The following is a 27,395-nucleotide window of genomic DNA, read 5'->3' on the forward strand; positions in this document are numbered from 1 at the left end:
AAGGTTACTGATTGATAGGAAAAGACAAGACACACAAACCTGCCACATATCCCTCATTTATTAAACTAGGAAATAGAGCAGTGCTGCTCAATACAGTAGCCACTAGCCATAAATGACTAAATAATTTCATTTAAATATAAATTTAAAATTTGAAATTTAAAATTTTAAATTATGAAATAAAATTAATTTCATAAAATGAAATAAAATTAAAAATTCTTTTCCTCATTTGCAATTAGCCTGATTTCAGCTGTTCAGTAGTTACCAGTGGCTACCAACTTAGATAATGCAGATACACAGAACATTACAATTATCACAGAAAGTCCCTTCCAACAGTGCAAACATATGCTTACAGAAAGCATGATGGCAATACAGAACAGGAGGAGAGGCAGTGTGTGTGCGTGCATCCACATTTTCTTGTTGTTGTTGTTGAGTTTTTTTGTTTTTTTTTGAGACCAAGTCTCACTCTGTCACCCAGAGTAGAGTGCTGTGATGCAATTTCGGCTCACTGCAACCTCTGCCTTCTGGGTTCAAGCAATTCTCTGCCTCAGCCTCCCTAGTAGCTGGGATTACAGGCGCCTACCACCACGCCTGGCTAATTTTTTTTCTTTTTGGAGATGGCGTCTCGCTCTGTCACCCAGGCTGGAGTGCAATGATGCGATCTTGGCTCACTGCAACCTCTGTATCCCAGGTTCAAGTGATTCTCCTGCCTCAGCCTCCTGAGTAGCTGGAATTACAGGCAAGTACCACCACGCCTAGCTAATTTTTGTATTTTTAGTAGAGATGGGTTTTCACCATGGTCAGGCTGGTCTCTAATCCTGACCTTGTGATCCACCTGCCTCAGCCTCCCAAAGTGCTGGGATTACAGGCATGAGCCACCACACCCGGCCCACATTTACTTTCATTATGAGACACACAGTTGCTTGTGAACAAAAGGTCCTGCAATAGTTCAGAAAAAAGCCAATTGTTGCTAAGTCACTCCACTCCCCTTTAATAGAAGTTAAGCTATTAAAGTCTGTTGGCTTTAGCTTAAGGGAATGTTTACAGACGTCATGCTTTCCTGATTCTTGAACCAATTTTGACACGATTCTCAAACATACAATGAGAATTCTCTGCTTCTAGCTTCCTAGGGTCTTGCAGAGTGCTGTCTGCATCATATGAATATTTGATATTTATTTAACTCTTCCTTGGGAGTTTGTTTATAGCGTTTCCAAGTTTTTTCCATTGGAAAAATCAAGAGTGTATATGATTAGCTAAAAGTGCATACCAGAAAACAAATAGTATATAATAGCTAATAAAAACTCTGTAAGTTGAAAATTGGACATGCCTCCTGAATAAAACACTGAAGCTTGCAAAATGACCCTGTACGACTCCAGGATTTTAACACATTCAAATTAGTAACTGGAAATAGTATTTTTATTAGTTTGTCGTTTCATAATTTATCATTATAAAAGTTAATTTTGATGTTATCCTTTGTTATCAAGTTACCTGTAGTCATTCATAGAAAATTAGAAACCAGTTTGACTTCTAGACCTTGGCTGTTTATATTACATATTTAGGCACAGAAATTATTGTTGCTGTGTTGATTGTACTTTGCTCTGGAAAATATAGTTGAGTTTTATAGCCTACCTGTAATAATCAGTAATCTTTGCCCCCACTCCTCCCTTCTCCTTCCCAGTGCTCTATTTGGTATAAAGAGCTAAAAATAAAATAAAATAAATTTAAGCTACTTGATAAAATATGGAATAACTAAGGGTAAGTACAATGATACACAATGTAGATTTTATCAGCATAAAAGGATTTGTTTCAGCTTCTGGATTTGCTGAAGGTTTGAGCTTCTGCTAAGGATAAGTAAGAACATTCAGGGTAAAGTCCTTTATGTAGCTTGATAAAGTACTGTGTATCTTTTTCATATATAAGTTCAGTATGTTAATCATTTAACAGTCAGTGTTTAATAAGCTACTTAAGCATGGATACAATTTTTAAAATGGTTTAAAAACCCTGCATGATGGTAATGATGCTGATGTTAGAAAACACAATTGATCCCTATCTGTCAGGCATTATTCTAAAGATTTGTGAGTATTAATGTGTCTCATATTCATTATAATCCAATGATATGTAGGTACTGTTATCTTTTCATCTTATGTTGTAGGGAACTGTAGGATTTGTACTAGTAGCTGTATAATAAATATTTGATAAATGCATGACTGAAAGATATTGAATATGTTTTCATTAAACCATAATATATCAGATATAGTATATTGATAAATGAGACATGACTCTAAGAATATAGATTTAAGGATGTTAATACGTTACTATTTATACAAATATAGAATTAAAACCATGTTAATAGGACCACCCACTTTGCTTTCTTACTTTGGAGGACATAAACCAGGAGACCTCAGCTGTTGCCTTTTGGAAGATAAGGGAATAAAAGGTAGCCTGTTTTGATAGGAGAGGCCAGGGGGTGAGGGAGGAGACTGAGGATTGAAAGGGATGGGGAAGTCACGAGACAGGAGCATTATAAAAATCTATAAGTCAAGAATCAGCTTGTGGCTGAAAACGAAGAGGGCCAATTAGAAGCAGCTGCAGTCTGTGGCAATCATGGAGAGAAATAAAGGGGCACGTGATAACAGCACCTTCCACTGAAATATCCAGGTTCTCACATTGCGACTGATTAGGCAAACAGCTCAACCCATGGATAATGCAGAAAAGCAGGGTGGGATGATCGCCCACCCAAGAGTGGCACAGAGGCAAAGGACTCCCCACCCCCAGCCAAGGGAAGAAGTGAGTTATTGTGTGACCCCACCTGGGAAACCACGCTTCTCCCACAGATCTTTGCAACCTGTGGATCAGGAGATCTCCTCATGAACCCACTCTACCAGAGCCTTGGATCTGATACACAGAGCTGTGTAGAGTCTTGGCAGAGCAGCCACTCAGGCACACACAGAGACCCAGGACTTTTGCATACTGTGGCCTCGAGATCCCTGGCAAGGCGAGAGAGATCCACCTGTACATTCCCCTAGGTAGAGGGCTGAATCCAGGAGGCCAAGCATCATTGTTCTGCAGGCCTCACTTCCACCACACCTGACAAGATAAGACCCACTGACTTGGAATTCCAGCCAGCCAATGGCAACAGGCTCGAGTCTGCCTGAAACAGGATGGAGTTTCTGGGGTGGGGAGGATGGGGGCTGCCATCTCTGCAGTTTGGCCAACTCAGCCACTCCAGCCTGCTGGCTTTGGAGAGCCCAAATGGTCTAGATGATGAAAGGTCCCCTCCAAAGCAGCACAGCTCCTTTGCCAGATATGGCCAGACTGCTTCTTTAAGCAGGACTTGGATACGTTCACCCTCACTGGGCAGTACCTCCCTGTAGGGTCTTCACCCACTCCAGCCAGTGTTATACGGTCAGGGCTCTGATCTTTCCCTAGGATGGAGCTCCTGCAGTTAGGGACAGCTGCCATTTCTTGGTTCAGTCAATTCAGCCGTTCCAGCCTGGTGCCTTTGGAGAGTCCAAACGGTCCAAATGAGGAAGGGTACCCCCTAATGCAGCACACCTGCTAAACCAAAAAGCAGTCAGAATGCATCTCTGAATGAGTGCCAGATTCTGTTCCTCCTGACTGGGTGAGACTTCCCAACAGAGGTCTTGAGCCACCTCCTACAGGCACATTCAGGCCAAAAACAGGTCAGTACCCCCTGGGATGGAGCTTCTAAAGGAAGAAGCAGGCTGCCATCTTTGCTGTTTCATAGTCGTCACTGCTGGTGATACCTCCAGGTATGAGAAAAACTGAGCCAACTAGGATCTGGAGCAGACCTCCAGCAAATCACAGCAGTCCTACAGAAGAGTGGCTTGACTGTTAAGAGAAAAATAAACAAACAGAAAACAGCAATATCAACATTGACAAAAGGACCCCACAAAAACCCCAGTCAAAGCTCAACAACCTCAAAGATTGGAGCTAGATAAGTCCACAAAGATGAGAAAGAAGCAACACAAAAATGCCAAAAACTCTAAAAACCAGTGCCTCTTATCCAAATGACCGTAGCACCTCTCCAGCAAGGACATAGAACTGGTTTGAGACTGAGATGGCTGAATTAACAGAAGTAGGCTTCAGAAGGTGGGTAATAACAAACTTCACTGAGCTAAAGGAACATGTTGTAGCCTAGTGCAAAGAAGCTAAGTATCCAGATAAAACAGCACAAGAGCTGACAGCCAGAATAGCCAATTTAGAGATAAATGTAACCAACCTCTTGGAGCTGAATAACACTACGGGAACTTCACAATGCAATCACAAGTATCAGTAGCAGAATAGACCAAGCAGAGAAAATCATCTCAGATCTCGAAGACTATCTTTCTGAAGTAAGACAGGCAGAAAAGAATAGAGAAAAAAAGAATGAAAATAAATGATCAAAGGCTCCAAGAAATATTTGATTAGGTGGAAGCTGAACCTATGACTGATTGGGGTACCTAAAAGAGATGGGGAGAATGGAACCAAGTTGGAAAACATACTACAGGATATCATCCAGGAGAACTTCCCCAGCCTAAAATGACAGGCCAATATTCAAATTCTGGAAATGCAGAGAACTCTACTTAAAGATAATCCATGAGAAGATCAATCCCAAGGCACATGATCATCAGATTCTCCAAGGCTGAAATGAAAGAAAAAATGTTAAGGGCAGCCAGAGAGAAAGGCCAGGTCACCTACAAAGGGAAGCCCATCAGACTGATAGCAGACCTCTTAGTGGAAAACCTATGAGCCAGAAGAGATTGTGTGCCAATATGCAACATTATTAAACAAAAGAATTTCCAGCCCAGAATTTCCTTTCTGGCCAAACTAAGCTTCATAAGCAAAGGAGAAAGAGAAGCAAATGCTGAGGGAATTCATCACTACCAAGCCTGCCTTGCAAGAGCTTCTGAAGGAAGCAGTCAATTTGGAAAGGAAAAACTATTACCAGTCCTACAAAAACACATTGAATTAAACCGAGCAGTGACACTGTGAAGCAACCATATAACTAGCCAATATCATGATGACAGGATCAAAATAATGGATAACAATATTAATGTTACATGTAAATGGGCTAAAAGCCCCAATTAAAAGGCACAGAATGGCAAACTGAACAAAGAGCCAAGATCCATCAGTCTGCTGTTTTGAAGAAACCCGTATCACAGGCAAAGACACACATAAACTCAAAATAAAGGAGTACTTACCAAGCAAATGGAACACAGAAAAAAAGCAGGGTTGCCATCCTAGTTTCTGACAATGCAGATTTTAAACCAACAAAGATTAAAAAAAGACAAGGGTGTTACATGATGGTAAAGGGTACAATTTAACCAGAAGAGCTGACTAACTATGTGTCCAATATAAGAGGAATACTTACCAAGCAAATGGAACACAGAAAAAAAGCAGGGGTTGCTATCCTAGTTTCTGACAATGCAGATTTTAAACCAACAAAGATAAAAAAAAAGACAAGGGTATTACATAATGGTAAAGGGTGCAATTTAACCAGAAGAGCTGACTAACCTAAATATATGTGTCCAATACAGGAGCACCCAGATTCATAAAGCAAGTTGTTAGAAACCTACAGAGAGACTTAGATTCACACACAGTAATAGCAGGAGACTTTAAAATCTCACTGACAATTTTAGGTCACTGAGACTGAAAATTAACAGAGATATTCATGACCTGCACCCAGGTTTGGATCAATTGGAGCAGATAGATATCTACAGAACTCTCCACCCAAAAATCAACAGAATATATATTTCTCTCATTGCTGCATGGCATTTACTCTAAAATTGATCACATAATTGGAAGTAAAACACTCCTCAGAAAATGCATAAAAACTGAAATAATAATCAACAGTCTTTCAGACCATAGTACAATCAAATTAGACTCAAGATTAAGAAATTCAGTCAAAATCACACAACTACATGGAAATTAAACAACCTGATCCTGAATGAATCTTAGTTAAATAATGAAATTAAGGCAGAAATCAAGAAGTTCTTTCAAAATTTTGAAAACAAAGAGACAGTACACCAGAATCACTGGGACACAGTGAAAGCAGTATTAAGAGGGAAATTTGTAATGCTAAATGCTCACATCAGAAAGTTAGAAACACCTCAGATTAACAATCTAACATATCAACTGAAAGAATGAGAGAACCAAGAGCAGACAACCCCCAAAGCTAGCAGAAAATAAGATAACCAAGATCAGAGCTGACTGAAGGATGTAGAGACATGAATAACCCTTCAAAAAACCGATGAACCCAGGAGCTGTTTTTTTTAATAAAAAAATCATTAGATCACTAGCTAGATTAATAAAGAAGGAAAGAGAGAAGAATCAAACACAAACAGAAATGATAAGGGGTATATCACCACCGACCCCACAGAAATACAACCAACCACCAGAGAATACTATAAACTAGTTTTCTATGCACATAAACTAGAAAATCTAGAAGAAACGGATAAGTTCCAGGATACATATACCCTCCCAAAACTGAACCAGGAAGAAATTGAATCCCTGAATAGACCAATAGTGAGTTCTGAAATAGAGGTGGTAATACATAGCCTACCAACCAAAAAAAGCCCAGGACCAGATGGATTCACCGCTGAATTTTACCAGAGTTACAAAGAGCTGATACCATTTCTACTGAAACTATTTCAAAAAATTGAAAAGGAGGGACTCCTCCCTGACTCATTCTGTGAGGCCAGCATCATCCTGATGCCAAAACCTGGAAAATCCAACAACAACAAAAAAAACAAAACATGAGGCCAATGTCCTTGATGAACTTCAATGCAAAAGTCCTCAATAAAATATTGGCTAACCGTACCCAGCAGCACAACAAAAAGCTTATCGATTATGATCAAGTTGGCTCCATATCAGAATGCAAGGCTGGTTCAACATATTGCAAGTGAATAAATGTGATTCATTGTATAAACCGATCTAAAGACAAAACCACATGAATATCTCAATAGATGCAGAAAAGCCTTTGATAAAATTCAACATTGCTTCTATTAAAATCTCTCAATAAACTATGTATTGAAGGAATGTACCTCAAAATAATAAGAGCCATATATGACAAACCCATGCCTGATATCATACTGAACTGGCAAAAGCTGGAAGCATTCCCCTTGAAACCCAGCACAAGACAAGGATGCCCTCTCTCACTTCTCCTATTCAGCATAATATTGGAAGTTTTCACCAGGGCAGTCAGGCAAGAGAATGAAATAAAGGGTATTCGTATAGGAAGAGAGGAAGTGAAATTACCTTTGTTTGCACATGACATGATCCTTTATCTAGTAAACCCTATTGTCTCATTCCAAAAGCTTCTTAAAGTGGTAAGCAACTTTAGCAATATCTCAGGATAAAAAATCAATGTGCAAAAATTGCTAGCATTGACATACTTCACAGAATTAGAAATAAAAGCTATTTGAAAATTCATATGGAACAAAAAGAAGCCCAAATAGCCAAGACAGTCCAAAGCAAAAAGAACAAAGCTGGAGGCATCATGCTACCTGACTTCAAACTATACAGCAAAGCTACAGCAACCAAACCAGCATGGTACTGATACAAGAACAGAGACATAGAACAATGGAACGGAACAGAGAACTCATAAATAAGACTGTGTTCCTACAACCAACTGATCTTCAAAAACCAGACAAAAGCAAGCAATGGGGAAAGGATTCCTCATTTAATAAATAGTGCTGAGATAACTCACTAGCCAAATGCAGAAAATTGAAACTGGATCTCTTCCTTACATAAGTGCCACTGCAGGGGTTGGTTGGTGGGTAGGTTCCAGACTCCTTTTAACTGCCAGTCCTTCTGGGAACTAATAGAGCGAAAATCCACTCACCCCCAAAGGAGGGCATTAATTTATTCATAAGGGATCTGACCCCATGACCCAAACACCACCCAAGAGACCTCACCTCCCAATAGTGCCACATTGGGGAACAAATTTCACTAACAAGGTGGTACTGAGTGAACGTACTGTGTCATTCAGTCTCCAGAATAGTGTTCTGTAGAAGAAATGCTCTTAAAGTTTGATGCCAGAATAACACTTTTATTGAAGTTCTGTTTTGTCTCTATTTGAAGCTATGTGCCAGTTTTTCTTTCTCAATATAGTGTCAAAAGCTTAGGGCAAGGTTTTATATATAATCACATATTATGTATAATTTGGTCATATTTGCTTTTCTCCTTTATCACTTTACTAAACCCTATTTTTAGTGTATGTGAACTTCTGTTAAGCCACTTCAAAACCAATAACAAATCACTGTTCCTTGATCTTTTTTCTAATGTTGTTAGTTAGTTTTCCAGTGTTGTTAGTTAGATTGTAGGAAATGGAAGAAAATGAAGGGGAAAATACAGAAAATGTATAATTTCACTTGGCTCTACACTACATTCATATTAGTGCTATATCAGTAATGTGGACCTTAAGGTATAGGTTGTGGCAGTGGCAGCTACTCGAATTGGGACAGCTGTGCCACGTAGATGACCACTGCATTTCATAACATTGTGTGAGAGAGAGTTTGGACCACATTTTTCTCCTCTGTTTTGCTGTATTTTCTCAAAGTATGACTTCTAGTTCTAGTTATCTTTGTATTCTAACCATAGACACACATCTAAGGACATTGAATGAGTGAGTTAGTCACAAATTTCTATCAGGAAACTCTTCTTGGATAAACATAAATTGTGGTGAAATTCATAGATGTACTTTTTCCAATTAAAAGAGAAATGGTTTAAATAATTGAAATGGGTGAACAATAGGGAACTTCAAAAACATCTATTTCTTAATTATGGTCATTTTCAGTAGCCTTTATCATACTGTAATTTGTTGATAGGGTTTTAGATTCCCCTTTCCTCTGTCTTCCTTTCCCAAAAGTACACCCCAAACAAACTTTTGACTACTTATTCTTGAATAAATGTAATCTGTTAATATTGACTGTCTGGAGTTACTTTGAAGAGATAATTTTTTTATTATTTTGAGTGTTTTTTGTGGAGAACTGCATAATACATTTATTGAGTTCATCACATTTAAGGTGTAATAGTGTTGTATTGCAATATGACTTTTTTTTTTTTTTTTGAGATGGAGTCTCCCCCTCTGTGGTCCAGGCTGGAGTGCAGTGGCACGATCTCCACTCACTGCAATCTCTGCCTCCCAGGTTCAAGCAATTCTCCTGCCTCCCCATCCCAAGTAGTTGGAATTACAGACACCCACCACCATGCCTGGCTAATTTTTGTATTTTTAGTAGAGACAGGGTTTCGCCATATTGGTCAGGCTGTTCTCGAACTCCTGACCTCCGGTTATCTGCCTACCTCAGCCTCCTAAAGTGCTGGGACTACAGGTGTATGCCACCACACCCATCCTGCAGTATGACATTTTAAAGTGTTTTTTTTTTTTTAATTTTTATGTAAGAGATTGATCCTCAAACTGGGCTTTACAAATGTGGCAGGTAAGAGGTAGTGACTCTCAAACGTTCAAAGTTGTGTTTTGTTTTGGTTTGGCTTGGTTTTGCTTTCAAAGTGCGCACACAAACCAGTCTGATTTGAAAAACACAACTTTACAATAAATGAAAGAAACCTGTTCTCTATGAGTATCCCAATTGTTAACGATTAGGCTTCACTGCAGGACAGCTTGCTACCACAAATTAGTCATATGTGAACAACAAACTGTCTTTATGAGCATGAAGAGGCATTCTAAGTTGTAGCCTGCTCTATGAGATGTTAATGGAGTGAAATCCTGGAGTATTACAGATAAGCAGTTAGAGTGATGTACAAGGGCTTTATGGTTTGTATAAACAGAAATATAAACAACTTTGTATTTTTCTCAATTATATGTAATTAAGGTTTCAGGGTAACAAAGTATTGTGTCCCCCTTTTTTTTTTTACAAGCTTATGCTAATGAGGCTAGACTTCAGTATGTATATTCTGGCTTTGATGAAAAATGTCTTAACAAAAAGAACTGCAAAGAGAATGAACTGCAAAAAGAATTGTATTTCAGATGTAAACACACATAGTCTAGAAATAATTTTTTTACATGTTCAGTTTTGAATAGGAGAACTTCTCTCGCGGATTCTCAGCATTTCCTGCTCTGTTCCTTCAGAAGCTTTAGAATTTCTTATTGAATTATACTTTGTTTTTTTGTAAATGTCAATTTGAAATTTTAGCTAAAAATAGTATCATTTATTTTTCCTAACATGAAAATACCGAGAAACATTTCAGGTGACACTCTTGGTGCTTTAGCTTTATTATATTGTGCTTTTCAACAAACAGTATGCTGTGAGAATGCTTTTGTATTTGAATACATTTGTATTTTGTAATTGAAAGCCACCATCCTTGACATAAATATAACTCGATATTTGAGACTATGCTTTATGTGTGTGACTGTGCATTCGTGCATGTGAATTGATGGGAGAGCAGGGAAATAAAAAATGTTGAAGAGGAAGTGGTTGGAACTAACTGATTTGTTGTAGAGTCCCAGGGGGCAGGTATAATCTGCAAGCTGTCAGATTCCATTATGGGGACCGTTGCCATCAATCAGAACTGACATTTGTATATCAGAGGTTAGTATAACTAATTATATGTATGTTTATGGAATGTAACCCATGTGACATTTTAGATTTAATCTTTAAATTAAAACATTCATATAATTTATAAGCTTATTGGTTGACTGAGTATGTGATTATGTATTTTAGAGAGGAAGACAGTATTTCTTAAATCTTGCAAGCTGTTGCCTGGTCTACACCTATCGTGTTAGAATGTGATTTGTAGCAATTCCAGGCTATTTTCACCACAGAAGATGTACTAGGCAAGCATTCTTGAAGGTTGCTCTTTAGCTTAGTTAACAGATTCCTAACAATTTTCAACGAAATGTACCATATTTTATCAATTGTAAGATACATTTTGAAAGTATACTTGGTAGTGGCATTTGTTTTGTCTTGTTTTGTTTTGTTTCAGAGATGGAAACAAAACTTGCCCTGTCTCGCAGGCTGGAGTGCAGTGGCATGATCACAGCTCAGCGCAGCCCGGAACTCCTGGGCTCAAGCGATCCTCCCACTTCAACCCCTTGTAGGACTACAGGCGTGTGCGACTACATCCAGTTAATTTTTATTTTTTTATTTTTCTAGAGGCGAGATCTCACTATACCGCACAGGCTGGTGTCAAACTCCTAGCCTCAAGTCATCTTCCCACTTTGGCCTCCCAGAGTGCTGGGATTACAGGTGTGAGCCACTGCACACAGCCCAGAGATATTTTTTTACCTTCTTAGTGACAATAAAATATGGTATAGCTGGAATCAATGGCTTCTGAGATTTGATGATATATAATATACTGTTGGATTTTAGTGGCTATGTTTTGATATTTTATCATTCTGGTTTTAAAAAAGTCACATATGTAATTATACAGTTTGTTCCCAGTTTTCTACAGTCTACATACTAAAAATTTCAAAATCAATTTTAAATGTTATAAAGACAAGAAAGTATACTCTTATCTTTAAAATTTGTGTATTCCTTTAAAATTTGTGTATTCCTTTTGATTCACAATTTTAAATCTACTTTTTAGCCATGTGCTTCAAAGAAACAAACTGTTCCAATAGTCAAAATGATAAATTATTTAAAATTCAATATGATATCAGTATGACTTGCATAACTTCACATTAGCTATAACAAGATGAGTTAAACATACAACAGACTACTTTTATGCATCACAAACATTTTTGTGTCTTAAGCCAGATATGTATTCTCAATAATAATAATAAAAAAAAAACCTTAGGACTCCATTTTATGTATAATGAAACAATTAAAATTGGGAGGTTTTAAGGATTAGGTGCATCATTGCCTAGCTAGTTTTTCTTCACTGAAGAAAAATTGAAGCATAGCTTCCAGTACACATTTGCTTTGTCAGATCTTTGTTCAAGATACTCTTCTAGAAGTTTGTTCAAGAAGTTGAAACGTTTCCATGAAATGTCTTCTCTGTTCACACACACATTCTCTCTGCCTTCTTTCTCTGTTTACACGCACATTCTCTCTCCCTCCTTATCTCTTTCTCTTCCTCTTAATTTCTCTAGTCCTCTTCCTCTCTTATTTACCCCCTCACACTAGCTCCTTCATTCTAAAATAATGACTATTTTGGTTTTGATTTACTTTTTGCTCTTGTTCAAGTACCAGTCTTTCAGTGAGATTGTTCAGAAACCCATAGTTGTATTATTGGCCTTCCCTGATTTGTCTTAGTCATAAAGATATCATGGGCAAGCTTTGTCAAAAGTTTCAGTATATACAGAAAACTATGTATATAGTGTGTCTGGTGCTTTCTCTTCACTACCTTCTTATTGACTTTATCCGAAGTGAAAATGAGGTTGAATTGGCAAGACTATTTCTGACGTATTCATGCTATCACCAAGTGCACTTTCTTCCCTAAGTGCTAACATATGCCCCATAAACATGGAATATGAGATTTATCATAGGCCATCCCTGGCTATGGATGCTTTCGTTTTTTGGGAAGAGACTTCTTGGCAAAGGAGAGAGTGGGAAAGGAGAAGGTAAAAAGTGATTATACTTAATATGAATTTTTTTTCCATGCTGTTGCATGTAGTTTAGTAGTTTACTTATTTTTATTGTTCAGTATGTATTTTATTCCACTGTATAAATACATTACTTATTACTTATCCATGTTATTGTTGATAGACATTTGGTTTGTTTTTGATTTTGGAGTATTTATAATACAGTATTTATAATATATGTGGCAATAAAAATTCTTATACATGTCTTTGGGTGCACATATATGTGTGTTTCTGCTGGGTATATAGTATATTAGGAAATGGAATTTCTGGGTCACAATGCATGCATATTTCAGCTTTACTAGATGTTACCAAGCAGTTTTTCAAAGTGGTTGTGTAAGTTTATATTCCACCATCAGTTTAGGAGAGTTCTAGTTGCTCCACATCCTCTGTAAACATATCCTCTGGTATTTTCTATTATTCATTCTAACTTTTATGCTAGTTGTATAGTGATGTCACTTCTGTCTGACTGTCTGTCTGTCTCTCACTCTATCATTCCCCCCTTCTTTCTTGTGTTTTTTTATTAAATATGAGAAAATATATATTCATTATTTTCAATTAATTTTTTGGCTCCTGTGTTTACTGAATGTTAAGCACTATAGCACAGTTATATACTACAGTAACATTTATATGTGCAGCTTAATGTTTGTTCCCAAGCTCACATATTGCATTTGTTATGTCTAGTTAGACAATTTGATTGTTACTTTCGACACATAGAGAATAATGTTTTGTTTGCAGATGTTTATCTTTAGGGAAGAAAAATTTATTTTTAGACTTTCTTTGACTTACAGTCAAATAGAAGAGATACACTGTGTTTTGGCAAATGTGTAAACCACACTCTTAAGAAGGTATAGAAAAATTTTTTCTTCTTGGAATGATCCCTACTGCCACTTTTCTGTCTGTTCCCCGCTCCCACTCCAAACCACTATTTTGATTTCTTTCTCTTCATTCTGGCTCAGTTCTTTGTGAAGCCACGTTAATAGCATTAATCATTTTTAATCTTTGCCTCTAATAACTACTTGTAGAGTAAAAATATGAATGAAATATATGTAAACCCTTTTTTGTTGTTGTTGTTGTTGTTGTTGTTACAAACCCAGAACAGAAAGTTCAGATCCATAGCTCCATAGCTCTGGGGTCTAACACTGGAGCTGGTCATCTGCTTGTAATTGCTGCCTGGCTGACACAGTAAAAGTTCCTTCAACCTATTGAATCTTTGCATTTTCTGTTTCTTAAGGAGCATTAGATGAATTCAATCTAGTAATTTGGGGTGGGAAAAGAACCAAATGTAAAATGCACAAACTCATTTCTCTCGGAGGCATTATTTCACGAGAGGTTTGATGATCTCTCTCATAATTCTTTAGTTCAAAATTCAAAAAATTCCATTTGGGACAAGTCTATGAATACGTGGATTTGGGCGTGATGTTCTTCATTCAGTGAAGCACTACCCTCTGGTGTGTTTGATATAGGGCTTGCTATAGTATTCAATTAGTAGATTATGCAACTAATCATTAAAAGTTCAGATTAAAATTTTTACTGTGTTTTTCTCTTTTCCCCTCCTCAAGGAGGAATACACTTTACCTAGGATAAACAATAATGGAGTAGTCATTAAACAATTGTAGAAAATGAAATAGTCTAACTTTACTATATACAGCTGTAAGGAAAGTTTTTAATAATAATGTTTAAGATGAATTGGTTCTGGCAAGTCTTAGGTCCTTTGGTTTTGCTGTGAAATTAATGAGCATTTAAAAATTAAATACACCAAATGTTTGGCATAATGATGGTTTATAAACATCTCAACTATGCCATTTTCCCAGTGGACAGTCTAAAGTTGGAACAGTTTAGAATACTGATTTTTATACTGCTGAGGGATTAAGTACATGTACTGAGAGAAATTTAAGTTGACAGTAAAAATATTGACAGTTAACCCAGGCCCTAATGCAAGAGCAGATGGAAATGTCTTGCATGAGTTCCAATTCGTTAAGCAAATATGACACTTTATTTTCTAGTCATTTTAGTTCAGGGAACTGAAGTAGTAAAATAGTATTATAAATGAAGCCACTTCTTACTGTGCTGAAATTAAAGCATAGAAAACAAAATACTAGAAAGGATTTTTAAGATTTGGTGGTACAGGTTGAGCATCTCTAATTTGAAAATCTGAAATCCAAAATGCTTCAAGATCCAGAACTTTCTGAGTGCTGACATGATGCTCCAAGAAAATATTCATGGAGCATTTGGGTTTGGGATTTTCAAATTAGGGATGCTTTCTGATATCTGAAAATTTTGATTTTATAATTTGTTACCACATTTTTTCTCTGCAAATTAATAAGAAAGGGCTGGCATACTATTCTAAGTTGGTGGTGAGGTAGATAGCCTTGTAATTGTTAAATTACACATTATTGTAATTTAATTATCTACTTTGTACCTCTCCTAATATTTACTAATAACTAGCTAGTTTTATTTTATATTTTAATGTGCCACTAATTTAAAGTTTAGGAGAATTATGGTGTCTTTTTGTTTTACAATACATGAGCATGTTTTTCAATGAAAAGCACTTTTAGTAAGTGATCTCTGGGTATATTTATGATACTCTGTCTCGGGTTATTTTTAATCTGTTATTATCCAAAGTTAGATTATCAGTAGAGTGAATTGTTGATTTTTCTTTCTTTCCTTTTAATGCTTTCATCATTTTTTAGTCCCTTTTCAAATAAAGACCATTATCAGTATATGCTACTTTAAAAAAATATGTACTTTTTTTTTTTTACATTGTAAGATACTTTTTTTAAAAAAGTGTGTATTTTGTATACTTTGCCCCACAATTCACTGGCAGATTACCTTCAGTGAGCTTAAACTGCCTAATATCACAGCTTAAAGTGAATCCTTCTTCAAATGACTGTTGTCTATAGTAAATTAGATATAATTCTAGGCTATTCTAAACTCTTTTTATTTGATTTATACAGAGGTGGCCAAAATATTTCTTTCTGAATGTCACAGTTCAATTTTACATAACCGATGTAACTTTTCCTCTTTTAAAATTTGTCTTATCTTATAGATGCTTGTGACCACACCGGAAAAATGGGATGTAGTGACAAGAAAGAGTGTTGGAGATGTAGCTCTTTCCCAGATTGTAAAGCTCCTTATTCTTGATGAAGTTCATTTGCTGCATGAAGATAGAGGACCAGTATTAGAAAGCATAGTTGCCCGTACTTTACGGCAGGTAAGAGGAAGTTATTTATAAGCTTATTTTGAAGGGATAAATATGTTTTTCAACTTAAAATGTAGCATTCTAAGGAAATATTAATATGCATTGTTCACGGGAATTAACATAATTCTAGTATGGAGAAAACTAGCTATTTTATTTTCATAATAAAAGTCCCCTGTCTTTTTTTCTTCCAAATTGTATTTTATTGCAGTATCTTTAATTAACCAGAACAAATGTAAGGAAACTTTCATTGTAGACCTGTGCTACAAAGCTAAATCTACTATTGACATAATCTTCATATTTTTAAAAGGGGGAATGTACCTGTTGTCTGTAGTTTTAGACCTCATTGGCTCTTCATAAAGAGTCCAAACCAAAATTGGTAAATTCCTAATGCCAAGAGTCTTAAGATATTTTCTGTCAACCATTCTTTTCATTAAATGAAAAGACAGGATATCTTATAATATTCATGAGTTTTTAACTGATGTTTTCTTGTAGATTGTACATATATAGAAAATAGATGAACACTTAATTTTTGACCTAATCAAGAACTCTGGTTTCTTGACTCCTCATTTATTGTCTCATATTCATATTCTCTTGCCTTTATTTTCTTCCAAAATAGCTGAGACTCCATGACTAATTACTTATCTTCTTAATAACTTTAACTTATCCCCTGAGTACCTGACAAAATTACAACAGTGAATCAATTGAGCCATGTCTGTACTTCCAGCCTGATTGTTGATTACTAGTGGGAAAGATTGCCAGAGATGCTGACTGGCATCAGTATACCTTCATAGACTGATTTAGAGTAGACATTCCTAGACTACATTCACATGGATCCTTGGGATTACCTTGTTACTGCTAAGCAGCTTTTTTTCTGTGTCCCTAATGTGACCCTTTTCAAGCTTCACCAGTTCCCTTTTTCACTCTTCATCACCCTGTCATGCCTTACTCGTATACAACAGTTTTTTGTACTGAAAGGGAAATAGAGTCCCTTGTGCTTGAACTCTCTCAATTTCCATTTCTTTTCCCTCCTCTCCCTAAACAGGAAAATGCCCAGCACTTCCCACCACAAGCATACCCTTCATTCCACCTTTATTCGTTTCTCAGAGGTCCTTTCTCCCCTTGCCTTGGACTCCATTTCTTTCACTCTATAAGTTACCCCTTTTCTTTCTCCTGTGTCTTTTAAGTTCTTCCTCAGTGGGCACTGTCTTTTTGGCGTAAAAGGATTGCAGAGTCCTTTCTGTCTTTACTAAAAAATTTCCTTAAACCTATCCCTCACCACCACCTAGTGTCTGGAAATATTAATCTCGATTCATTTTCCCTTTTGACTAAACCACTGCAGTCTGGTCATTGCTCAAACATAGATAATAAAATGTTTTCACCTAGATCACCAGTTACCGAAAGATAGTTCTCAAACCTATTTTTTTTTAACTTTCGATTCTACTCGTTTTTGATGCTTAGTACTACTCATTGTTTCCTCAATCTTGAAACTCTGCCCTTTGACTCTGTGATGCCACCCTGTCCTGGTTACCTTCACTTGTGTTTTTTGGTTTGTTTGTTTGTTTGTTTTTGTAGCTACTGTTTCTCAGCCTTCCTTGCTTCTTCCCTGTTGTCAATCTGGAAATGTTTATTGTTTATGTTCTCTAAGACTCTGTCATTTGCTATCTTCTCTCTTTATTCTAAATATTTACTCTAGGGAAAACCACTTCTCTGCCTATCTTACCTAAATTATGTACATATAATATGTGTATGATGTGTATGCATGTGTGTGTGTGTGTGTGTGTGTGTGTGTGTGTATAACCCAGTTGTATATTTTGACTCTGATATCCCATAGACATCTTTTGCCCATAAACATGTCAGAACTCTTGTCGTCTTCCCTATATACCTAGATATGGTATCATAATCTACTTGATTCCTAAGCCAAAACCCTAGGAGTCATAGTCAAATTTTCCCTCTTCCTTAATACTTTCTTCCATCCCAATATCTAATTAGATATCAATTCTTTATATTTTATTGTAAATACCTCTGATTCAGATTCAAGTGTGGAAATGTAAAGAAGTAGGTACAATAAGTAACACAATGTATTTTTTTAAAAGTTTGAAAGTGTTTGTTTTTTTTATTTTATACATTCACCATAAAATTCTAGATGGATTAATGATTTGTTTCAAACAAAGCTCTCAGTTCAATGAAGAAAACACAGGAGAGTTTTGTTTTTTTTTTTTTAAATCTTGTTGAGGGAGTTCTATGCAATATGCAAAACTCAAGAAGTTGTGAAGGAAACCTGTGTCACATTTGGATGCATAACTATTTTAAAATTCTGATCAGTAAAACACACCCCTAAAATTTTAAATGTGAGACCAAATAACAAATTATTTTCAACACAGAAAACAACTTTTTAATATCATTTATATTTAATAGGTTTCTATAAATTAATAAGAAAAATAATCTTAATTGGAAGGAGCATTTTATAGTAGAAAAAATTATTGAGAAATATTTAAAAGATGCTTAAAAAGAATATGAATCAGTATGAGACATTTCTGTTCTATCACATTAACAAAAATAAAAACAGAATGGAATTTGAAAGCATCCAGCAAAATCAATGCTGTGTTTTCACTTCTATATCTAACTGTGGAAATAATAGCACAAATTTATAAAGATATAGTAACACCAGTATTCATTGAAGCTCTTTTTTTAATACAAAATATTTTAGTAATACCTTGAATATTCAACAATAGAAGAAATTGTTTAATGAATTATAGTATATTTATGCAATAAAATGCTGCTTTGCAGCCTTTTTAAAAAGTGAGAATGAACTCTGTGCTCTTATTTATATTCAGGGAGCTCTACCATAACAATCTATACTTTCCACATTTATTTATGTGAACTGGGCTTAAAAGATGTTATATTATTCACTGAAAAAGCAAGCTGTTCTGTATGTATAGCACAATCCCATTTGTGTAAGAAAAACATGCGGTATATTTATGTTTTTATTCATTCATTCAGTTAATGAACATTTATTAAGCACCTACACATGTACCAGCTACATAGTTCTAAATGCTATAGATATAGTGATAAACAAAACAAAGTTCTTGCTTACACTTAGAATTTAGGCTGGTGTAGAATTGGGTGCATATACATGAAAAGATAGGCAACAAGTTGAAGAGTGGTTTCTTTTCTTTCTTTTTCAATTTCAACTTTTATTTTAGATAAGGGGTACATGTGCAAGTTTGTTACATGGGTATATTACATGATGCTGAAGTTTGGATGTCATTCTTCATAGAATTAGGAAAAACTCTTCTAAAATTAATATGGAACCAAAAAAAGAGCCCAAATAGCCAAAGCAATCCTAAGCAAAAAGTACTATAAAAGAGACATCGCACTACCCACCTTCAAACTATACTATAAAGCTACAGCAACCAAAACAGCATGGTACTGGTATAAAAACAGACAAACAGACCAATGGAACAAAATAGAAAACTCAGAAATAAAGCCACATACCTACAACCATCTGATCTTCAACAGTGCCGACAAAAATAAACAATAGAGAAAGGACTTCCTATTCAATAAATAATGCTGAGGTAACTGGTTAGCCATATGCAGAAGAATGTAAGTTACCTTTCACTATATACAAAAATTAACTCAAGATGGATTAAAGATTTAAATGTAAGACCTCAAACTATAAAAATCCTACAAGAAAATCTAGGAAACACCATTCTTGACATTGGCCTTGGCAAGGAATTTTTAGCTAAGTCCCTAAAAGCAACTACCAAAACCAAAAATCGACAGGTGGGACCTAATTAAACTAAAAAGTGGGAGATAGCAATTGCAACAAAAGCAAAATTTGACAAGTAGGACCTAATTAAAAAGTGGTTTCTTCTGTAGAAATGGAATTGTAGAAGTATTTGGGACTTGTTTACTTTTTACCACATAAATTAAAAATATGTGTATATGTACACACATACAGAAAACACAAAGGGTTGAAATTTTCAAAGCCGATTTATAAAAAACAGCTTTTAGCTAAAATCCATTTTAAGAGCAATTTTTAAAATGCAGGTCATTATCAGACACAGATGAAGTATGGAGAAGTCTGAAACTACCATCTCTATTCTCCAGGTCCATTCTTCCTACAAGGCATGTGCTCTGGCCCACATGTTATACATGAGGTCTCATAAAAGAAGCATGTAGGGCATGATTTACACAAAGGAGAGCTATTTTGATTATGAAATGTTTTGATTTTATGCCCTGACACTTAACTTAGTGATATTTTTCAAGGAGCCATGCTATAACAATCCATACACCACATTTATTTGCAGCGAGCCACCTACAGAGACTATGTCCATCCAGCAAAGATAAGGACTTTCTGTAACTATAGAACATTAGAGGCCAAGTAAATATCATTAGTATATTTTCCAAGAGGTCTGTCATTCATGTTTACAAAGGATTTTACTGTTACAGTACATCTTTCTTTCCTGAGCATCCCCAGTAGAAAAAAAAAAACAGGTTGTAGTCTTAGTGCTAATCCTTTCTGTATGTGTGTACAAAGACACATAGATATAACATTATATATCATAATATTTTTAAGCAGGCATTATAACCTTAGAAAGTTTACAAATAATTTTGTAAATTGTTTATAAATGTATAATTTTTATTTAAAATATAAATTGTAAATAGTATAGTTTCTATATAAAATCCATAAATGTTATACACTATATCAAACTATATATTATCAGTTTATTATGTATTATATGCAATATAGTATATAAATATATAGTATATCAATATATGATATAAGTGTATATCATATATATTATAGATGTATAATAATTTCATCTTCACATTGTCATCTGTATATTATAATCAAATTCCAGTTATATAGTTTTGTACCACTTTGCCCATAAACCTTTGCTGACTTGCTGTTTGTTATCTTAAGAAAAATGGTCAAATTGTTTAGCTGGACATTAAAAATTATTAAAGCCCTGTCTGTCTAATTTTAACTTCTACATCTTCATCAGCTACCAAAGGTTCCAGTCACACAAAACTATTTGGTCTTTTCCCTACTTTCTTTTAAATACCATTGACCCTCTTTCAAAAATGAAACTAATCTAACTTGAGGCAGAATGTGTTGTTGGTTGTGAGATAAGGATTGTAAATGCCAAATTATATAATGCCTTCTTTTTTTGTAACTCCACCCATCCATCTATCGAAAATTTACTGTACTTTTGAATCCATCAAATGCCACTTCTATGATATGTTTCCTAGTTCCTGAAAAAGAATGAATTACACCTTTTCTTTGCACTCCCTTTCTTTTACATATTTTTAACGCTTATGATGATCTTCCTTATAATTTCACAACTTACTATAGTGAATTCTGTCTTCATCTAAATGACTCACTAGAATTCAGCTTCCTTGACAGATGTCTGTGTGAATCTTTTCATATTTTAAAGTATTAGTACAGTGCTCATAGTTATTTTGAAATATTACAAAGTTCCTTGTGATTACCAAATATTCCCAGTAGATGGCACATCACATCACACTTCAACATTTGTAACTAATGTAGATGCGCCTTCGGAAGCTTTTGGAAGGCAATATAGATTTTGTTCAGGTTCTGAACTTGCATGGTGATATTAGGGACTAAATTCTTAACACACTTGGCATAATTGGGAGAAATTTGGAAAAGATGAAAGTATAAGAAATATTAAATCTATTTAACAACATGAACTAATAATTATCTTAACCTACTGTTAGTAAGTAGGGAGATTTTATCAGAACTAAATTTTATGTGAAGGAAAACACAGAAATATACTGTCTAATCTTGAGCTAATGATAGGGGAAAAGCTGTAAATTTTTAACTTTTTGTAATTGTCAATAATTAATACTTTTAAGGTAAATAGGTATAGTGTATAGACTTCAAAGTTTGGCTTAAGACATAACATTCCAGATTATTTCTATTTCAAATAAAGTATTTCTCACATAGATTTAACTATATTAAATAACTATATTATAATTATACTTTTAGATTTAAAAATATGGTTGTTTTAAACTGGATTTTTAGCAGAAAATGTCTGGCGTTTACCAGAGTATTGTGTCTTTAACATCAAACAACCTTAAAAATATATTCTATAACTCTTGTGTTTTACATAATGATATTAAAACCAAATATCACTTTCATTTCCTTCCAAATCACCACTAGTACTACATAGAACTGTGAGATAATTAGTCATTCTAATTACTATATGTTGTGAAAGAGGTTTCTTTAAAAATAGGTCTGGCGATTATTTCCCCTTACTTAGGGTTCCTTGCTTTTGATGGGATTTGGTTTGGGGTTTTGTCAATATCTGTAAGATTTCTTTGGTGAAACAAATTTATAAAAAGATACTGTATATGTTTTGGTACTTTAATTTTTGCCCATCTCTACTTTTTTGATCCCTCCCTTGTTATGTTTCTGCAAATAGTCTCTGCATATGTGGATCTATGTCTTATTCAATACTACATCCCTAGTGCCTGCAGATTAGGTCCTAACCCAGTGTTGATGGATGGATGACTCTGAAAGTATAAATATTATTCACATTGGACTACTTTGCTTATACCCATTGAATCTCCTAGACTGAGCAAAATTATTAACAGCTTACTCAGAAAATCATACTGATATATTTTAATTACCAAATGAATGGAAGTTTTTGGCCATCACTTGTTTTTATCTTTTTAGGTATGTTACATCATAATCAGATAAAATAGCCTATCTGATTTTTAGTTTTTGGAATTTACTGAGTTTTTTGTGACCTAAAAATGTATTTAGTTGTCACAAAGTTCTTAATTCCCATTGCATTTTTATTTTTATTCATTTATTTATTTTTGAAACAAAATTTTACTGTGTCACCCATGTTGGAGCGCAGTGACACGATCATATGGGCTCAAGTGATCCTCCCACCTCAGCCTCCTGAGTACCTGGGACTACAAATGTGTGCCACCACACCAGTTACTTTTTTTTTCTTCTGGTAGAGATGGGGTTTTTCCATGTTGCCCAGGCTTGTCTCAAACTCCTGGGCTCAAGCGAGCTGCCCACCTTGCCTCCCAAAGTGCTGGGATTACAGGTGTGAGCCAACACACTCACCCCTCGTGTGTATTTTTAATTATAGTGGGTATGGAATTTTATTATGTATCTGTTAAATCAAGCTTGTAAATTATGGGCTAGAAAGTCTTACATGATAGGACCCTCAATTGACCTCTACACTCATCTCTGTCTAGAGCTTTTAGAAGTCCTATTAGTAGGATACATGATAATTTTTTTGGTTAAAATAATTTAAATAATCCATATTTAATTAAAATAATCCATATAGGTTGAATCCACACAGAGTATGATAAGGATTCTCGGACTGTCTGCAACTTTACCTAACTACCTTGACGTTGCCACATTTTTACATGTTAATCCATACATTGGACTTTTCTTCTTTGATGGGCGTTTTCGACCAGTACCTCTTGGACAGACATTTTTGGGGATTAAATGTGCAAATAAGGTAAATATTTTAATTCTTATCTAAAAATATTTTTGTTGACTTATTATTGAATACTTGTTTGGGATTAGAGACTCCAAAAGACCATTTCAGTCTTTTCTGGTCTCCACTGAAATGGCCTTTTGGAGAGCGCTGAATCACATTACAGATGTGATATCCTAGACAAAATCAAGCATATTTCCTCAACTATTTGTAGTAGAGTAAGTCCTCCTACAGAAAGTAGCTTGTCATAGTTTGCATTGCTGTTTTCAATGTGTGTTACATATTTTCAGTTGTTAAAAGTTTTAAAAAGTTATTTTGAAGTGAAATGATTGAAGAGCATTGTGAAATAATAAAAGCTCTAATTAAACAAGCATTTAATAGAAATAATAGTACCTCATATGAAATTGAAAAATAATTTCATAGTAGCAACCATCAAGGAAGGTGTTCCATTTAATTTATAATGTTCTATAATTACCTTAATTATTATAGATATAAATGGCATTTCTAAAATTCTATGCTTTAAAAAGCTTATCTAATTTTAAAATTAGTACTACCTATATTATTCCCACAATTAGGGTGCTTATTATAGACTTATTTTATAATATGAAGGAAAACATTGCTTAAAATTTAAACATCATGCTATTCAACAACACCTGTTTTTTGTGTAGAAGAAATAGTTTTAGGAAAATATTTACAGGCCTTTTGAGATTTTTACTAAAAGAGAACAAGATAGAATCATATGTTACTATGTCAACCTTAGTCTTTAATGTATTACAGTCACTTCTTGTCTAAAAACAATTTTATTAGTAAAATAGAGCCATTTTTACCTTATACTATTATAAGTAAAATATTCACCTAAAAATGTCCAAAGTGACTGTTATTATAATACAACAGTTAATGTCCTGTAACTGCATTGCATGAAAGTAAGGTGTCTTTAGAATTCTTGGGAGTCATTTCAGACTTGTGCACAAAGGAAGAGTTTAGGATATACAATTATGCATATTTTAAGCTTCATAATTGTTTCAAATGCTGCTTTTCAGCAATATTTGCTGCTTGTTTTTTTTCAGTTATGTTTCAATATAATTTGATTATTTAGTTCATTTTCGATGTATCAGTAGGATAGATGTAGAACTGCTTCTTTTATAGTTTTAGAATGTTTTCAGCTTTATAATTTAAATGATAAGCAGATGGTTATCACAGAGAGATGTAAAGAGAAGAAAATTGTTTCACATGCTTGTCAGCCATCTTAAACCTTATTTTCTTTCAGTTGCATCATACAAATTGGTAAATTACCTAAAACTAATTAAATCCAAAGTATATTTCACTACAGTACATTACCATTACAATCATGAAAGGAATGGGAGAATGGTGTGAGTGTTATGCCTAATTTGGAATAATGGCTTTGATCAGAAATGAATCCAAAGTACAATGAAAAAGTTATTGGGAGTTTTGTCTTTTGTAGGGGGTGGGGATTGTTTTTAAATTATTTGTGGGGAGTAAATTATCCTATGATCACCTCATCGTACTTAACTATAAGTCATAAGAGTTCCAATATTTTAAAGTGTTTACCTTAATGAAACAAAAAATCCAAATCACTGTCATTTTAGATGTACATGATGCTTTTCATCCTCCTCTAAACTCTTACTAATACATGTTAAGTGGAGAGATAATAGGCTGGGTCACATGCCTACTCCTTTGGGTTAGTCACCTTACTTTTAGGTTAGAAGCTTTCTCATCATTAATAAGGAATATGAGACCCTTTTAAATTTTTTTAAATTGATACATAGTAGATTTACATATTTTCTGGGCATATGTGGGCATAATACATTCATAATTATATGAATACATTGATAATTATATGAATGTATTAACTTATTACATGAAAATCTTTAGTCAAATCGATTTGACTGAATATCAGATCAGTTAAATTGGGATATCCATCATCTTAAATACTTAGAGACCCTTTCTTAATTCATAAATTTTATATTAGATTTCCAATTAATCTGAAAAATGTTTCTGTAGAAGCATTCTGAATAGCAACCTCTCTCAGTATACATTACAGAAATAGTGTGTTACCGTATGTTTCGGTTCTGTGTGCCATTTGACACTTGATCCGTAGTGTTCTCGTAACATTGAGAATCATACAGGAAAGGTGTGCTGTATGGTTTATATAGTGAAATATAAGGAAAATAGCCTGGAGAATGGGCTTCTCGGAAAAGCAGAGAACTTTAAAAATTATCCTAGAATATTTGTAACTAACAAAAATATCCTTAAAGATACTGTATTTTAAAAACTTGGTGAGTTTAGAAAGTTAGTACTCAGAAACTATTATCTGAGTTATTCTGTTTGTACTTTTAAGTTGCACTGCATATTTTTTTATGGAATGTTATATGTTTGCAAGGAATTTGTTACCTCTGCATTCTAGGTAGTCTGAAAGTTTAAAAAAATGCATTGTAATTGGCAAAATTTTATTTGTAGTTAGAAAGTTTATAATTGTTTCATCTGATTTTTTTTAATGTTTTAAAATCTTTAAGATGCAGCAGTTGAATAACATGGATGAAGTATGTTACGAAAATGTTTTGAAGCAAGTAAAGGCTGGACACCAGGTACACTTCGTTTATTTTATCCTGCTTTTAGAGAGTGCTTAGTGATAAAAATTATTAATTTTTAGGCTCTTCAGAAGAAAATTTTTCTTTAATTCTGAGGCAGTGACTCAGAGGTTCTAATTATTAACAACTGCTTTAGCCCAATGGGTAAGTCATAAAAATATTCATAGATATTATCCCAATATTGATAGGTCATGCTATTTTGTTTGCCATTTTTAATTTTAAATATTATATTCTTACTGTTTTCATGAAGCAATATCAATTGAAATGTAATATATATAATAAGGTTTTGTATTGTTTGATGGTGCTTAGAAATTAAGCACTTTTATTCTTTAATTCTCCATTGTTCAGTATACTCACATCAAGGTCATTAAAGACAAAGTGAAGTGATAATAATTGCTTATATAAAAATTGGCCACTTCCCAATTGTTCATGGTTCTTTGAATAACTTTATTATGTCATTTCTTAAAGCAGTGTGAGCATTTTATGACATGTAAAGTGTTTTCCTGGCCCTTAGATTTTTAAATTCCTTTTAAGAGTAGTGAAACCTTTTTTTCCCAGACTAAATCTTGTTTGCAACTCTAGTATACAAAATAAATCAAAGGTGATTTGGACTTGAGAGCATGGAACACTGCCTCCTTGAACATTGGAATACTGAGCATTCTTGAGGCATTTTTTCTATTTTTAGGAAATAGTTTTAAAATCACATTCATAACTAATCTCTGGAGATTGTGCTTGGTTTTAATAATAACTTTTTAGGAAATCACGAGTATTTTAAGTTGTATACTAGCAATAATAATGGTAGCTAACCTTTTCTAGTTCTTCATAAATGTATGAAACTGATAAGATTATCTTATACTTACTAATTGAATTTTCTCAGCAACCTATGAGGCAGGTACTATTTTTTTTTTCTTTTTTAAATTTTTTATTATACTTTAAGTTCTAGGGTACATGTGCACAACGTGCAGGTCTGTTACATATGTATACATGTGCCATGTTGGTGTGCTGCACCCATCACCTCATCAGCACCCATCAACTCGCCATTTACATCAGGCATAACTCCCAATGCCATCCCTCCCCCCGCCCCTCTCCCCACAATAGGACCCAGTGTGTGATGTTCCCCTTCCCATGTCCAAGTGATCTCATTGTTCAATTCCCACCTATGAGTGAGAACATGCAGTGCTTGGTTTTCTGTTCTTGTGATAGTTTGCTGAGAATGCTGGTTTCCAGCTGCATCCATGTCCCCACAAAGAACACGAACTCATCCCTTTTTATGGCTGCATAGTATTCCATGGTGTATATGTGCCACATTTTCTTAATCCAGTCTGTCACTGATGGACATTTGTGTTGATCCAAGTCTTTGCTATTGTGAATAGTGCCACAAGAAACATACGTGTGCATGTGTTTTTATAGCAGCATGATTTATAATCCTTTGGGTGTATCCCCAGTAGTGGGATGGCTGGGTCATATGGTATTTCTAGTTCTAGATCCTTGAGGAATCGCCTTACTGTTTTCCACAATGGTTGAACTAGTTTACAGTCCCACCAACAGTGTAA

The 27,395-nt window shown here is 34.7% G+C and overlaps 1 protein-coding gene across 1 annotated transcript in view; it reads left to right on the top strand.

The window, feature by feature from the left end:
* Positions 1-27,395, top strand: part of ASCC3 (activating signal cointegrator 1 complex subunit 3) — a 367,201-nt gene that overhangs the window by 132,639 nt on the left and 207,167 nt on the right. The window contains exons 10-12 of the mRNA XM_011956428.1: positions 15,591-15,755; positions 23,078-23,254; positions 25,768-25,839. Of these exons, the coding sequence (XP_011811818.1) occupies positions 15,591-15,755; positions 23,078-23,254; positions 25,768-25,839 (414 nt within the window). The remainder of the gene's footprint in view (positions 1-15,590; positions 15,756-23,077; positions 23,255-25,767; positions 25,840-27,395) is intronic.

This window comes from Colobus angolensis, unplaced genomic scaffold (genome assembly GCF_000951035.1).
Source record: "Colobus angolensis palliatus isolate OR3802 unplaced genomic scaffold, Cang.pa_1.0 Scaffold418, whole genome shotgun sequence".
Taxonomy (NCBI): domain Eukaryota; kingdom Metazoa; phylum Chordata; class Mammalia; order Primates; family Cercopithecidae; genus Colobus; species Colobus angolensis.